Genomic DNA, 15,089 nt, shown 5'->3' with positions numbered 1-15,089 from the left:
GCCGGTGCTGTGCTGATCCGAAGGCAGGGGGCAGGAGCCTCTTCTAGGTCCCCCACATGGGTGCAGGATCCCAAGACTTTGGTCCATGCCTGACTGCTTTCCCAGACCACAAGCAAGGAGCTGGCTTGGAAGCAGGGCCGCTTGGATTAGAACTGGCACCCATATGGGATCCCATATTGGTATTGGTCACTGCAACACTATACCATTTTATGCGCTGCTTTCCCGTACCTGTCCATCTCCAGATGTCCCTCTGCTGTTGTTCTGTCCTCTTCTATTTCCTGGAATGTGCCCTCTCAGCCTCACACTGGCTAATGTTTCTCCATCTGTTTAAATGTATTCTTACTCTGTTCTGCCATCTTGAATCTCTCACCATCCCAATTCTTAAGCTAACCAGCAGGACTTGTAATTCCATGGAGTTTGGCCCACATATCTTGATTCTCACCTGGCTTACTTTTCTTGGTATAATGTCTGCCAGGCCTGACCCTGTTGTCACAAATGACAGTGTTTCTCTGAGTGTGTCTGTGAGTATGATATTTCTTTGTCTGAAGTATGCTTGAACATACTTCAGAAAGTTCATAGGGAATAGGATAAAGATTGTTTTGGTATTTTTTGGGAAATATATATATATATATTTTTTTTTCTTAGTGTGATTTTCTTTAAACATAATTGTTTCTTATCACTCTCCAATGTAAACAAGAACAAAAACACAAGGGCAACCCAGGGCGATACCTGTGACCCAGTTGTTGCCCATCATTCTGGTCTGCACATGTCAGTTCTTTTTGTATAACACCAGGCTCCCAGTGCCCCAGCCTTTTCTCCCATCCTAACAGATGCAGAGACTAGGCCACCAGGTGGGAAGCTGAGCCACAGACCCCACTCCATTTACAGTGTGGGGGCTCCCCTGCAGTGAGTGCTCTATCTCACCCTTGTGAATCTTTCCCAGAATGATCCTGCTCACCTGCTCAAGCTACTTCCAACCTTGTCTGTATGGTGCTTAGCAGCTATGCCTCACAGTTACATACACACACAAACTCATAGAGAGAGAGAAAGAGAGAGAGAGAGAGCGAGAAGACAGTTAAAGTGATCTTCCATCAGCTGGTCACTCTCCAAATCAATGCAGTTACTGGATGGGGCCAGGCCAAAGGCAGAACCCAGGATGTTGTTCTTGGTTGCCCATATGGAGCAGGGGTCCAAGCACCGTCTTACGCATCCTTACCAGGCACATCAGCAGAGAGTTGGATTAGAAGTGTGGCAACCAGCATGCATATGAGATGCTTGGCATTGTAGACAATGGCCTAACCTGCTAAGCTAAAGCACAGGCCCCAGAACATTTTAAAAGCTGGATTAAAAACAGGATTAAAAGCTGTATCATTTACTTGTCAACACACACAAAAGTGAATAGTTTCACATATACAGAAATCTAAACTCCATACATTTCAGTGAACCTAGAGAGCATATTTGGCAGACAATCATGAATCATTTTGAAGTAAAAATTTTGCTCATCTAAACACATGTTATTTTTCCCCCTGAATAATTTCTTTCTTTCTTTCACATGGATTTGAAAAAGGTGATCATTCGTTTTTCACTGCTAATTAACACCAAGGGACCAACGGTGGCATAGCCATTGCCCAGCAATATCTGGGCACACAGACGCATGAGGTCACTGTTCCACCACATTCCTGAGAGGGAATACACAATGCAGTCTGTCAAGTAAAAGAACACAAAGACACTTGTGAGCAGCAGGATGGTGCGGGTGGCCCTGAGCTCTGGGGAGGCTCTTGGAGAAAGGCTGGTGCCGTGAAGGTGCTGGCACTGCCTCTTGTGCCTGCACAGGAGAATCACCATGTAGGCACTGGAGAGGGCCATGAGCCCTGTGAGGGACACATCCCGGAAGATCCACAGCATGGAAAATGTGTGCTTGGGTAAGTATCTTTGTGGCCAAACAGAACAGGATTTAGTGGCAAACAAAAGGCTCCCGGATGTGTGATTAGTGGTGGCAGCAACAGAGATTAAGAGACGAGCACTCATGGACAAATTGAAGACCCAGAGGAGGACAAAGACACACAGGCTGTGATGGGAGGATGTTTGTTTGAACTTGGCCAACCAGGAGCTCCTGGGGCTGAGGGTGATGGCCTGGAGGACACTGAGCAGGGAGGTGTTGCCCAGGGAAAGGCCCCGCAGCACCCGATAGGAATAGATGACTCCTTTACATGTGATGTCGTCCCATTGTTCCTGAGACCCAAAGACATCTGTGGCTATGAACCCTGAGATGATCAGCATCACCAGGTGGATGAGGGCCAAGTTCCCCATGGTGAGATCGGTGGGTTTCGTCCTGTGTTTTAGTAAGAATGAAAGGATGTGGAAGAGCAGGAGGATGGCATTGGCTGGGATCCCAATGCTGACTTCAGAGAAAACGGCATTTCGTATGGCAATAAATCTGGAAAGTATTTTGTTTTTACTCATTTTTTTTTTTGAGAAAAAAACAATAGTATATGTCTGAGGAAAAAATAGTGAAATTTATTTTTTAAGAAATGTTAACTGTTATCAATTTCAACTACAACTACTCCTTCATGAAAATACGTGAATCAGTCCCAGGAATAGTGAAATTTACTCTGTAGCTTCTTGGAATCCACTTTGTTCCAAGCTCGACCAATACCTGCCAACCTTGACTGGGTAATACTTCCCATTAGCAAGTTCCCATAAGACCTGCAGGATAAAAATACCATTGTGTGAAATGTATATCCTATCCTGACTTTCACCTTTAGTGTTTTTTTCAAAGTCAGTATAATGAGTTATTTCCTTTTATATTGGCCAAAATCCCAAAACATCTCTGGGCATATAGTAAAAATGTTATTATTATTTTTTTTTGGAGAATTCAAATGAGATTTTAGAAGTTGAAAGTAGAAACAGATGACCAATGCAGCAAGCATCAATGGGATATCCATATGCATGATTGTCTTATTTTCCATGTTTAATTTATTTTCAAATATTTTAATGCATAACAGATTAAATGTTGGTTAGTAGCAACTAAGTTTAAGTCTATGATTTGACATTTACTCAATGTGTGAACCTCTGTTGTCACTTAACATGTGAGCCCCAATTGCTGCATCTATACAGGTGAGCATCTTATTTACATTACTTATTAGAATGACTTTCCTCACAAGAAGATCAGATAAATGTATGAAACAGATACAGGGGCTAGGAAACAATTATCTCTATGCAAAGTGCAGCCATTACTGTTCTCAAAAGGACAGCAACAACTTTTTTCTCAAGAGCAATTCTTGAGAAAGTGCAGTCTTAAGTGGCTGGCTCTGCCCCTGCCCAAAGGAGTGGGAGGAAGTGAATGCCACAGAAGCAGGCTCTGAATAACCTCTATTCTATAGTTTCTTCATCTCTATACCTTGGATTGTGGAAAAAGAATTGATCAAATATGTGACATACTCATCTCCACTGATGCATTTAGCAAGATAAAGTGTGATCCTGTGATGTGCTCAGGAGAAACAGGGAAATGCTTGTCCTGTCATCCACCTGTCTCCGTGTTTCTATTAAGCACGCAGCTCTGAGTAGTCAGCCATGTTTACCTGTGCTGAGAATGTCAATGCATGCAAGTGAGATGAAATACGCTGATCGTATTTTAAAGTAACATCTGATAGATGTAAATATTTTAATATAACACCAAAAGGTTGCAATGAAAATAACGTTCCAAATTTCTGTTTTCTATCATATGTGCTGCTGAAGCAAGCACCCAAATTTCTGTTTTCTTAAGTCATTTGAAATATGAGGATTTCTGTGATATATTTGGAACATGTTGGGACTTAAAAAAACATTAAAATATTGTTTTAAAAAAGAAAATTTAGCTCTATGTAGAAAAAGGTTCTCTAAAATTTTCATTAAATTGCTTCTATTAAAACTATGCATAGATTAAAAATTTATTTTGCAAAAATAAACATCTTTTAATTCAATTTTATTAGAACATGTTAAAATTCCTTATGTAGACTTTGCTTTAATTCAGATTATAAAATAAAACCTTCTAAGTGTGAATACATGATAGTATAAAACTAACCTGTTATCTTATAGAGGTCAGTTGCGATTAAGGCATTACTGAAATTCAGTGTTTATCAGGGAGTTGTATACCGAAAGGCAGGAAATAGTACGATTGCAAAGGGTGGATCATATCTTTAAGGGAAATTGCCCTGAAGGAGCAGGTCAACTTCTATTTTATCTGAATGCTGATCAAGGAAATGACACTTTTGGCTGCATTCATGGGCACCCACTAAGAGTGTTGCCTGGAAGAACAGGAGAGGGGGCTGTCCCCCTCTTACTCCGCTGTCCCCACACTGCTGAGTACACGTTTATACTGTCACTGGATCATATGCTATATGGCTGTCTTTTACTTTATTATTCTAAGAAAAGGAATGTCAATATAATAGTAATAGCTATTTTTTGAGAGCTGATATTTCATTAGAAAAACACTTTCCAAGATGTGAATGTTTCATAAAAGAAGCTAAAACAGATGTTCTTAGTGAGTTCTCTCCCACTGTTCCTCCTAGTACACAATGCTGACTAGCACAGCATAGTGTGGGGGAGCCCAGAAAAGTGCTCCTCTCTTCCCATCTGCAGGAAGAGCTAGATTTTCCTTGATATGGCTCCTAGGAGTGACAGTGCTGAGACGGCACCCGCCCTCCTGAGGAACCAAGCCTCCCAAGGCAGGTGAAAGCAAACTGACTTTTAATAGGACACAAGGACATAGATCACAGAGCAAACGTTAGGGAAGAAAGTCTGAAAGAGTTCTCATTTGGACAGGGCACACCATAGGAGAGGAAGGAGAGGTTAAGTCGGAAAGTTAGGAGAACTAAGAATACATGGAATAAGTCATGTCAAAGAACATCAGTATTTCACTGAAAATTTACCACTAGGAGTTCATTGATTGTGAAGACTAATCACCTTTCAGGAGGAACTGGATACGATTGGACTCCCAGAACAAGGAGGCAGTCACTTCTGCCAGTCTACATTTCCCCAAATCATGGTCAATCCTGTGGTCATGCATCATCAGACTGACCATAAAGTAATGAAAAATTCTTGGGTCAATGCACCTGAACTAGTGGTTAGAAGAGAACGGAAAGTGGAAATAGAAGAAGGAAACCCCGCAGAGGACCCCAGTGTAAGTTTCCTATTTATGACCTGGTGGGTGCACAGATGCAGGGTGAGGGAAAGAAGAGAAAGGGCGTGTGTTCTGTCCCCAGCAGCCTGAGCGTAGTCATGCATCTGTCTTAGACTTGAGATGATGAGTAAATACGAGGACTTATGTCCAGAACTTGTAATCAGCTTTAGACACACACAAAGCATACTTTGGTCATTGGTGTACAGCTGTTCACCATCACGGTCTGGTAGCTGACAGTGACCATACTTAGTGCACACTTATTAGGAATTCTGTGTGTTTGAGTATCTTTTTCTCTTTGTATATTAGACAACTCTCGCTGGAGACTTATGAAGAGAGCTAAGGAGGAACAGCTAACAACAGCACAAAGTTTTCACGGAAGAGGTGTTAGTGTGATGCACAGGGATGCCGTGACACACATGAATAGCAAACAACAACCTTGGGAAATATTTATGTAAATGAACGACAGCTATTTACTGGAGAACTCTGTTAAGAATATTTGTGATGCAAGCCGAAAGTATTTTAAAGTACAGTTCAGAGTGCTTGCTTGCTCTTGGGTATTTAGGCCACCAATGTCTTTATGTGTAGACTGAGAAAAATTACGATGAGAGTAGTTCTTGCTATCTCATAGAACAGCACAGGAATATTCAGAGGGTGTTTTTCACTGAAAAATTCCAATGTTTCACAGACACTAACAAGACGGTCCTGCATTGGCTTTCGCCATCAAGTGAAATAGGAGCAGCCTATTTCCTGTTGAATCAGATTTCACTGTCCTTTTCCATATTGTCTGTATCTTCCTAAAAAGGAACATTTATCTGTTCCAACTAACACATGATAGATAGATATATACAGATTATTCAGAAATAATAAATCTTGCATCAATAATATCTCATGCATGAGTAAAAAAGTTTTATATACAAGCATAGACATCAATGTATATGAAAAATTATTTTTAATTTGGACTTTCCTCCTAAAATCATTTGTGGATTATTTATCAGTAAAACAGAGAGGGGCTTTAAAATTTTTTATGAGATTTTATTCTTTCAAAATTTGCTGGTCGGAAGAATAAATCCTCATATAATCTCTATTTCTTTTTAGTGTAATTTCAACCTTGTTTCCCCATCCTCTAGTTTGGAATTTCCTCACTGGCTAACAACTGATCCGATCAACATGACATTTGTGACTATAAGGGCAAGAAACCTCTTCCTGAGACTTGTAGACAGTGTGTAAGAAGCTGATGGTTAACTTTTCACAACGTTGATTTGAACAAAGATTCTCATTTCCATCTAAAGCATTTTTAAAGGTATTTTTTAAAACAAACTTTCACAAATAACTTTAAATGGTAGTTATAACCACTTCATAAAAGAATAGATTTGTTAATATCACATGAAAACTTAGACTCACCCAATAGGTAATACCAGGGAGATGTGTGGTTATGAGAGAGTAGAGTTGTATTCTAAAATAATTAGAAACTGTATGTTTTTAAAGTCAAGTAATACATTTGTTTCAAGAAGTGAATGGGAAACTACAATTGATCTGTTAGCTGTCCTATATGAATAAATTCAAATATTTTACTGGCTCCCAAATTAAAAAATCAATTATTCTAAGACACTTTTCACATTGTGCCACACAGAGAACACCTGTGAGTCACGGAAGACTATCAGAGCCCTCATCTCTTTTGAGGCTTCTAAAAACCTCACTCTAGTCCTATTTTCTCCCTTTCCTCACCTGCCTAGGAGCCCACCCACCCCTGATCCCCATCTGTGGAAGAGTCACTTACCGGGAGCACAGGTGGGGATTCTATGCACCTGAGAGGAACCAGTGGCCTCTTTAAGGAAAGGCTGTCCTGAGCTCATCTCTCTGTGGATGTCTGAGAACGGTGATGAGATGTTGCTGGGGAGCCAAGGACACGGAGTTCCCAGTGGAACATGTCATCTGTCTCTTCATCTTTCTGTAGTCTCTCGTGGATGATTAACCTATGCTCGAAACTTTATTCTGAGGTCCTTGACACTTGTGTGAGGACCGGAAGCGGCCCAGGCCTAGACTTACCAAGTACTGTCATCTAAGTTCCAACCCTTTCCACACTGTGTGAGACCTCTGCTGTGTACTGAAAGACACCTGAGACCCTCTAAGTGTTCCCAGATGCTGAGAGTCCTCGCTACAGTCGGAGCGCAGCCTCTTCTTTATACCCATTCCCATACACATCACCTGGTTTCTGAGGTGCATTAGTCATAGATTCCATGATGTCCAAGCTCTTAGTTTCAGGTATCAAGTTCTACTCTTAAGTAACATAGAAAGGGAAATCTCTTCTGAGGCTGGTACCAGGGCTCAACTGGCAAATCCTCCACCTTCAAGCACTGTCATTCCATATGGGTACTGGTTTGTGTCTCAGTTGCTCCACTTCTGATCCAGATCCTTGCTTATGGCCTGAGGAAGCAATGGAGGATGGCCCGGTTCCTAGGGAACCTGCACCTGTGTGGGAGACTCAAAAGAAGCTCCTGGCTCCTGGGTTCATATTGGCAAAGCTGTAGCCATTGTTTTCCCAAAGCAGAGATGTCAGACAAAGTGATCTGGAGAAATTCTGATTTCATTTTGTTGAACTCATTAGGAAGGGAGTCTCTTAGAAGAGGAAAGTTTGATCTGTTCACAATTTTATCAAGTATAAGTCAGATATCCACCATGCCAATATTGCTCAGCCAGTTATCAAGCAGACCAGTGAGACCATGGATATGATATAAATGCCATGAGTAATTGTGTGTGCATCAGTAATCTGTACTTCGTCGTGATGGGATTGTTATTTCCAACCCCATTCTACTGTGGCCTTCCCTGATCAAAGATATGGCTCCTTGGATCTGAGCTGTTGATCCAGCAGACTCTGTGGTCAGTAGATCCCATGTGTGTTGTTGACCATTCTGCCAAGCAAAAATCCTGTTCTCCCTCTAATCATCCAGCAGACTCAGCAACCTTGGGTTTGCTTTACTCAAGCAGCTATCTGCCAGCAAGAATTACGAGAAACCTAGTTTTGCTTATTTTCCAAAGGTTTTTTTTTTTTTTTGCTCCCCTCCCTTCCCTTTATTCTAAGCTTAAATGACCTTGTAATGTAGCTGGTATCAGATCCCTCATTGCAAGATTTTGATGGAGTAGACATGGAGTGAGCACCATGGTGCCTGCAGGATGAAAATATTCTCCACAGTGGGGCACCTGAGACCACCAGAAACACAACCCACTCACCCGTAGCCTTTTGAGTCATGTGGATGAATTCTTAAAACTCTGTGTGTATTTTTAAAAGTTTGAAATATTGAGAGACAAGGAAAGAACTCCCATCTATCTACTGCATCATTCCCCAGATGCCCTCAACATCAGGTTGGAGAGTCTGAATCCAAGGCTTGGAGTTCAATCCATGTCTCCAGCATATACAGCAGGGATTGAACTGTGTGAGCCATCATCTGTTGTTTCTCAGCAGGAAATTGAATTGGAAACTGAAAACCCAAATTAGTCCCAGTTAGTGGAACAGATAAGTGTCTCTGTGTTGCTTAGAAGGTTCAGAGACTAAGGTGTGGTGGTAAATGGCAAGGGAATCCTTCAGATGGGTATCAGGAAGCTCTTGCCTGAACAAAGACCCTCAGTTGTCCTTGAATGTCATTTGGTAAAATGTACATTGTGAAAAGCGATTGCTTCCATGATAGGGATGGAACAGGGAGGTTTTTTCTTTTTCTTTCTTTTTTTTTTTAAGATTTATTTATCTTATTGGAAATGCAGATTTACAGTGGGAAGGAGAGACAGAGAGAAAAATCTTTTATCTCCTGGTTCTCACCCCAAGTGGCCACAATAGCCAGAGTTGATCCAAAGCCAGGAGCTTCTTCCAGGCCTGCCATGCAGGTACAGGGCTCCAAGGCCTTGGGCCATCCTCTTCTGCTTTCCCAGGCCACAAGTAGGGAGATGGATGAGAAATGGAGCAACCAGGACATGAATTGGTACCCATATGGGGTCCTGGTGTATGCAAGGCAAGAATTTAGCCACTAAATAAAGAAATTAGCCACTAGGCTATTGCCCAGACCCAACACAGAAGTCTTAACAATTTGCTCCTTAAGGAAATCGGCCTTCATGAAAAGTTGTAAGAACTCCCGACAGTAAGTTCTCAGTGAAACGCTGACTTCTCTTTGATATGTCTTACTTTGTGTCATTGTCTTTTTTTCCTCCTGGCTACCCTTATGCCCAGTTTGCCTAAGGCTTTTTTTTTTAATCGTGTTTTATCAAGTGACTTCTCATATGTATAAAGACAGTATAATTTTATTCTTCAGTTTGTTGGTGTGTTGTATCACATGGATTGATTTGAATATGTTGGACCATCCCCACATCACAAGGATAAATTCCCATTGGGTTCAGACAAATGATCTGATTAATGTTTTGTTGATTTTTGCATCCATGTTCATCAGGGATATTGGTCTATAGATCTCTTTCTTCATTATATGTTTTTCTGGTTTAGGAGTCAAAATGATGCTAATAGAATAGTTTGGGAAAATTTCCTTCCTTTCAATTGGCTTTGAATAGTTTGAGAAAAATTGGAATGGGTTCATTTGTAAAAGTTTGGTGGAATTTAGCAGTGAAACCATCTGGGTCCTCGGCTTCTCTTTGCTGGGAGGTTCTGTATTACGGATTTCTCCTGTGCCCTATGATTGATCTGTTTCAATGTTCTTTATCCTTGTGACCAAATTTTGAGAGATTATCCATGTCTACTTAGCTCTCTGTCTCTTTAAAGAATCTCATACATTTTGGACACTAATTTTGGGTGTTTTCTTTGTTGTTTTTTTGTTTGAGATTTTCCCAGGGATTTTCCTTCTACTTCAGAGATTCTTCTGCCTCACCATGTCTCTTGTCAAGACTTTATTTAACTTAGTTAATTCTTCATTCCTAATATTTCAGTTGACTTTTTCTTCAAAATCCCAGTTTCTCAGGAAAACTTTGCATCTATGTCATGTATGGATTTTCTTCATTCACGCAGTTGCTTCTTGTGTTGAGTAATCTGATACTCATTTAACAAAATTAATTTTCATGCATTTAATCAATCTCTTCATCATGCATTCTAATAAGAATTTTAATAAGTAAAAGCCAGGAAGACATTAGTTTAGTGGGGACACAGATAATGACTGCAAATAATTTAATAGAAAAATGTCCATTTCACTAACTTTTAATTATTATATTGATGTTCAATAACAACACAGCAATATTATGTAATATAGTAATAATAGAAAAATATGATTAGTATACAATTAATATAATAATTTCTATAATTATTTAATATGAATTAATCACTGACAATTAAAAGTGTAGTAGTAGGGCATATTTTTTACAGATTTATTTATTTTTATTTGAAAGGCAGATTTTACAGAGGAGGAGACAGAAAAATCTTCCATCCACTGGTTCATTCCCCAAATGGCTACAATGGATATAGCTGAGCCTATCTGAAGCCAGAGCCAGAAGGTTCTTTTAGGTTTCCTATGTTGGTGCATGGGTCCAAGCACTTGGGCCATGCTCCACTGATTTCCAAGATCATAAGCAGGGTGCTAGATTGCAAATGGAGCTGCCGGGACATGAACTGGTGCCCCTATGGGATGCCAGTGCTTAAAGGTGGCTGATTAGCCTCCTGAGCCATTAACCTACTCCTCTTTGCTAAACAGAAAGTATAAGGAGAGATAGCAGTGGCTTTTTTTTGCCTCTGCTGGTGTGTCCTGATTGGTTTCAACTTATACTATGCAGGAAGCTACTTCAAACTTTCTTATAGACAGTGTTTATGATTTGAAATCTGTTAGGTAATTCTGGAGATATAATTACTGGGACATAGTTAAGTCTGTGTAAGGATAACAAGCTGGCTACTGTGTTGCACAGAGATTGTTCCATTGCCACTACTGTTAACGAGAATTCCTGCATTCTGCAAGTTCACCAGCATCTGTCATGGTGGTGTTGGTTGTGAGGAATGACATAACAGTGAGTGTTCAAGTGGAACCTCATTCTAGTTTTCATTTCAATTCCCTGGTGACACATGATGTTAGGCAGTTTTTCACCTGCTTACTTGTTACCTGGATATCTTACTTTATGAAGTGTCTGTTCTTGTCTTCAGTTGAGTTGTGTTTTTCTTTCTTAATGTTTCTGGTATTCTATCATGTTAATCAGTTAGACAGAATCCTATTGTGTTACCTCAGGGGTTCTTAGGCATCTTTTGAATACTTTACATTTAGAAACTGCATATTGCATCATTTTTCCCTAATGATAGCAGCTATTCTTATTCCAATTGGAACCGACTTTAGATTACAATCCTAAAGGCAAAATTACCAGTTCAAAATATGGAGACTGGTTTTTGAAAACTTCCTGGAAAAACTAAATTAAAGGCTGTTTGGTTTCACAGCAAGATTTTTTAAGTCTGTTGGTTTTATATAATATGTAGTTTCATGAACTTTTTATAACGCTGCATATGCATAGATATAAGGGTTTCTTGCGTCAAAATGAACTTATCATTTAATTCAATTTCCCATGAGCTTTCTGTAATATGCTTGCTTACTAGGCAATAGAACATACATGGCTTTGGTTTTGTAACTGTTCTCTGGATTTGTCTATGTAATTAATTCCATATGATGTTTTCAGCCAGGAAAACATAAACCTCCAATATTATTTTACATATAGGTTTTTTTTTCTCTTTTTCTAGGTAAAACATACTATTCCTCTGTAATGTTCTTCCCATGAATTCTTTCCAGAGTTACATAATTTTCTATGTACTGATTTATTGCCTAAACTATGTGTTCTTACCATGCTGAAGCATGTTATGTAGCATCATTTTAAAAAATAATTTATTATTATTATTATTATTATTATTTTAATTGGAAAGCCGGATATACAGAGAGGAGAGTCAGAGAGGAAGATCTTCCGTCCGATGATTCACACCCCAAGTGAGCGCAGCGGCCGATGCTATGCTGATCAGAAGCCAGGAGCCTCTTCTGGGTCTCCCATGTGGGTGCAGGGTCCCAAAGCTTTGGGCCATCCTCGACTGCTTTCCTGGGCCACAGGCAGGGAGCTGGAAGGGAAGTGGGGCCTTCGGGATAGAACCAGCACCCATATGGGATCCTGGACGTGCAAGGCGAGGACCTTAACCACTGCACCACTGCGCTGGGCCCAATGTAGCATCATTTATACAGTGTCAGAATGTTCTGTGAATACAAGTGCCAAAGTCACTGTGAACATTTCCCATATCAAAACAGAGTGGTTCTCATTGGAACCACAGCACAAATGCCTTGACTTCCATTGGAGCAATTTGAAGTAAGATTTGAGCCACTAAGGAATAATCTTCAAATTACTGTTTGAAACAAATTTAATGTACTATTTAGAAACTTTTGAAAACTTACGTGTTAGTGCATTAAAAGTCTTGCCTTTTATGCTTCTGATAACCATTTTTTTTTTTACTATAGTCTGGAACATAATCAGAAACTTCTTTATTATTAATGCAGTGCACATTAAAAAATCTACCTTTTTAACCAATTTTATCTGTACAGTTCAGTAAATTTAGGTACATTCGAATTGTTATACAGCCACAAGCAATATTCATTTCCAGGACTTTTTCATCTTCCTGAACTTAAACTCTAGTTCTTTAAATAAGAGCATCCATTCCCTTCCATTAGCTTCTGGGTACTTTATTCAAAGAGACTGAAAGATGGACTGTTCTTTGGTGAATGAATGATTTTCTTTTTTTTAAATTACTTTTTTATTTTTTAATATTTTTATTACAAGGTCAGATATACAGAGAGGAGAAGAGATAGAGAGGAAGACCTTCCCTCTGATGATTCACTCCACAAGTGAGCGCAACGGCCAGTGCTATGCCAATCTGGAGCCAGGAGCCAGGAACTTCCTTCAGGGCTCCCACACGGGTGCAGGATCCCAAAGCATTGGGCTGTCCTCGACTGCTTTCCCAGGCCACAAGCAGGGAGCTGGATGGGAAGTGGAGCTGCCAGGGTTAGAACCAGCGCCCATTGGGATCCCAGTGCATTCAAGGTGAGGACTTTGGCTGCTAGGCCACGCCACTGGGCACAGAATGATTTTTCTTAGCATAGTCGCTTCAAGACTCATTTGTATTGAAACATGTGGCAGAATTTCCTTCTTGTTTGAGACTAAATAACATTCCACTGTTTGTACAAGCTATAATTTATTTACACATGCTTGGGTTTTTTGGGTTGCTTTGATTGTTGTAATAATGCTACTTTGAGTATTGATGAACAAATAAATGTGTGAGAGTTTCTATTCGATACAATTTTGCATATACATACAGAAGTAAAATTGCCGGATAATATGGGAATTTATGGTAATACCTGATTAGATACCTAGTCAGGCAATGTACAGATCACTATTGAATTCTTAGTACTTTGAACTTTACTAAATCTGTGACTATGTGAATCACACCATGCAGTGACAAGTGACATCAAACTCACAACTCTGTCTTGAGGAGCCACTCATACATAAAGTTCTCTTATGTCAGCTTGCACAAGTACATAGTCCCATCATCTATTATGACTTGTTATGTGCATGCATCAAAACAAATAAATCCAGGTGTCAAGCTTAACTCCATAGTATTCTTACCCCAGACAGCATACACTGGATGTTACAATAGAACATCATGAAGCCAGTGCAGTGGCTCATTCAGAGACCTTATCTGTGAGAACAATGAAACATTGACTCCCACCTCCCCAGTTGGTTTTCCAAAAGGTAATTATACGTTTTTCAGTACTGATGAACACCAAAGGACTCATGGTGGCATAGCTGTAGGCCACGATAGTGTGGACACTGTGAAGAATTTGGCTATTGTTCAAAAGGACTCTTGAGGAGGAGATAAAGCAGTCGAGAATGGACATGACCATGAAGAAGCACAGGAGCAACAGGATGGTGCGGGTGGCCCTCAGCTCTGGGGAGGCTCTTGGAGAAGGGCTGGTGCCATGAAGGTGCCGGGACTGCCTCCTGTGCCTGCACAGGAGGGTCAGCATGTAGGCACTGGCGAGGGCCATGAGCCCTGTGAGGAAGACATCTCTCATGGACACCAACGCGGAAACTGTTTGTCTTAGGGAATAGCTCATGGGCCTGACAGAGCAGTAATCAGTGACATACATTAGACTCTCTGAGGTGAAATTGGGAGTGGCAATGATGGTGGTGAGGAGGTGACTGCTAATGGACATATAGAAGAAACACAGGATGAGAAGAGAACACAGGTTGTGATGTGTGGAGGTCTGTTTGAACTTGGCCAACCAGGAGCTCCTGGGGCTGAGGGTGATGGCCTGGAGGACACTGAGCAGGCAGGTGGTGCACAGGGAGAGGCCTCGCAGTGTCCGGTAGGAGTAGAAGATTGTTTTACACATGAAGTCATTCCAGATACCCTGAGATTCAAACATTCCCCGAGCCTTGATCCCCACAGATAGCATCATCAAGTGGATGAGGGCCAAGAGACCAATAGGCAGGTCTGTGGGCTTGGGTCTGTGTTGGAGAAAGAATGTGAAGATGTGGAAGAGAAGAAGGAAGGCATTGGCTAAGATCCCAATGCTGACTTCAGTGTAGTAGGTGTATCTCATGTCAATGGTTTGGAATATGTTGTTATTTTTATCCATAGGGAAAGTGAAAGAAACATTTAGTGTGTGTCTGAGGAGAAAATGAGAAATATTTTTTCATCACAAATGTTGGTACCTTCATCTGTCTCCAGTAACATTGCTGTCTTCAGTAAAATGTGGGGATCAGTACCTGAGCATCCTTCCTGGCATTTGACACACAAACGTGCCTCACAGCCCTGAGGCCACCTCTGCTTTGTCATGGCTGCATTATGTGCAGCATTGTTGGACTCCACACTTGATCATCTTCCCTCTGCACTAAATATTGCCATTACTACAAGGTCAGGTGTTTGGAGTAG

At 40.7% G+C, this 15,089-nt stretch overlaps 2 protein-coding genes across 2 annotated transcripts; both read right to left on the bottom strand.

Moving 5' to 3' along the window:
* Positions 1-1,548: 1,548 nt before the first annotated feature.
* On the bottom strand, positions 1,549-2,463 carry LOC121165899 (vomeronasal type-1 receptor 90-like). The gene has a single exon (XM_040994908.1). It carries the CDS (start codon positions 2,461-2,463, stop codon positions 1,549-1,551), a length of 915 nt encoding a protein of 304 aa, XP_040850842.1.
* Positions 2,464-13,833: 11,370 nt separating this feature from the next.
* LOC121165943 (vomeronasal type-1 receptor 90-like) lies at positions 13,834-14,811 on the bottom strand. The gene has a single exon (XM_040994964.1). The coding sequence runs from the start codon at positions 14,791-14,793 to the stop codon at positions 13,834-13,836; it is 960 nt and encodes a 319-aa protein (XP_040850898.1). The 5' UTR covers positions 14,794-14,811.
* Between the last annotated feature and the right edge of the window lie 278 nt (positions 14,812-15,089).

This window comes from Ochotona curzoniae, unplaced genomic scaffold (genome assembly GCF_017591425.1).
Source record: "Ochotona curzoniae isolate NIBS_2020 unplaced genomic scaffold, NIBS_Ocur_1.0 contig_908, whole genome shotgun sequence".
NCBI lineage: Eukaryota > Metazoa > Chordata > Mammalia > Lagomorpha > Ochotonidae > Ochotona > Ochotona curzoniae.
The sequence above is the reverse complement of the archived record's forward strand: the minus strand, read 5'-3'. Positions and strand labels throughout refer to the sequence as shown.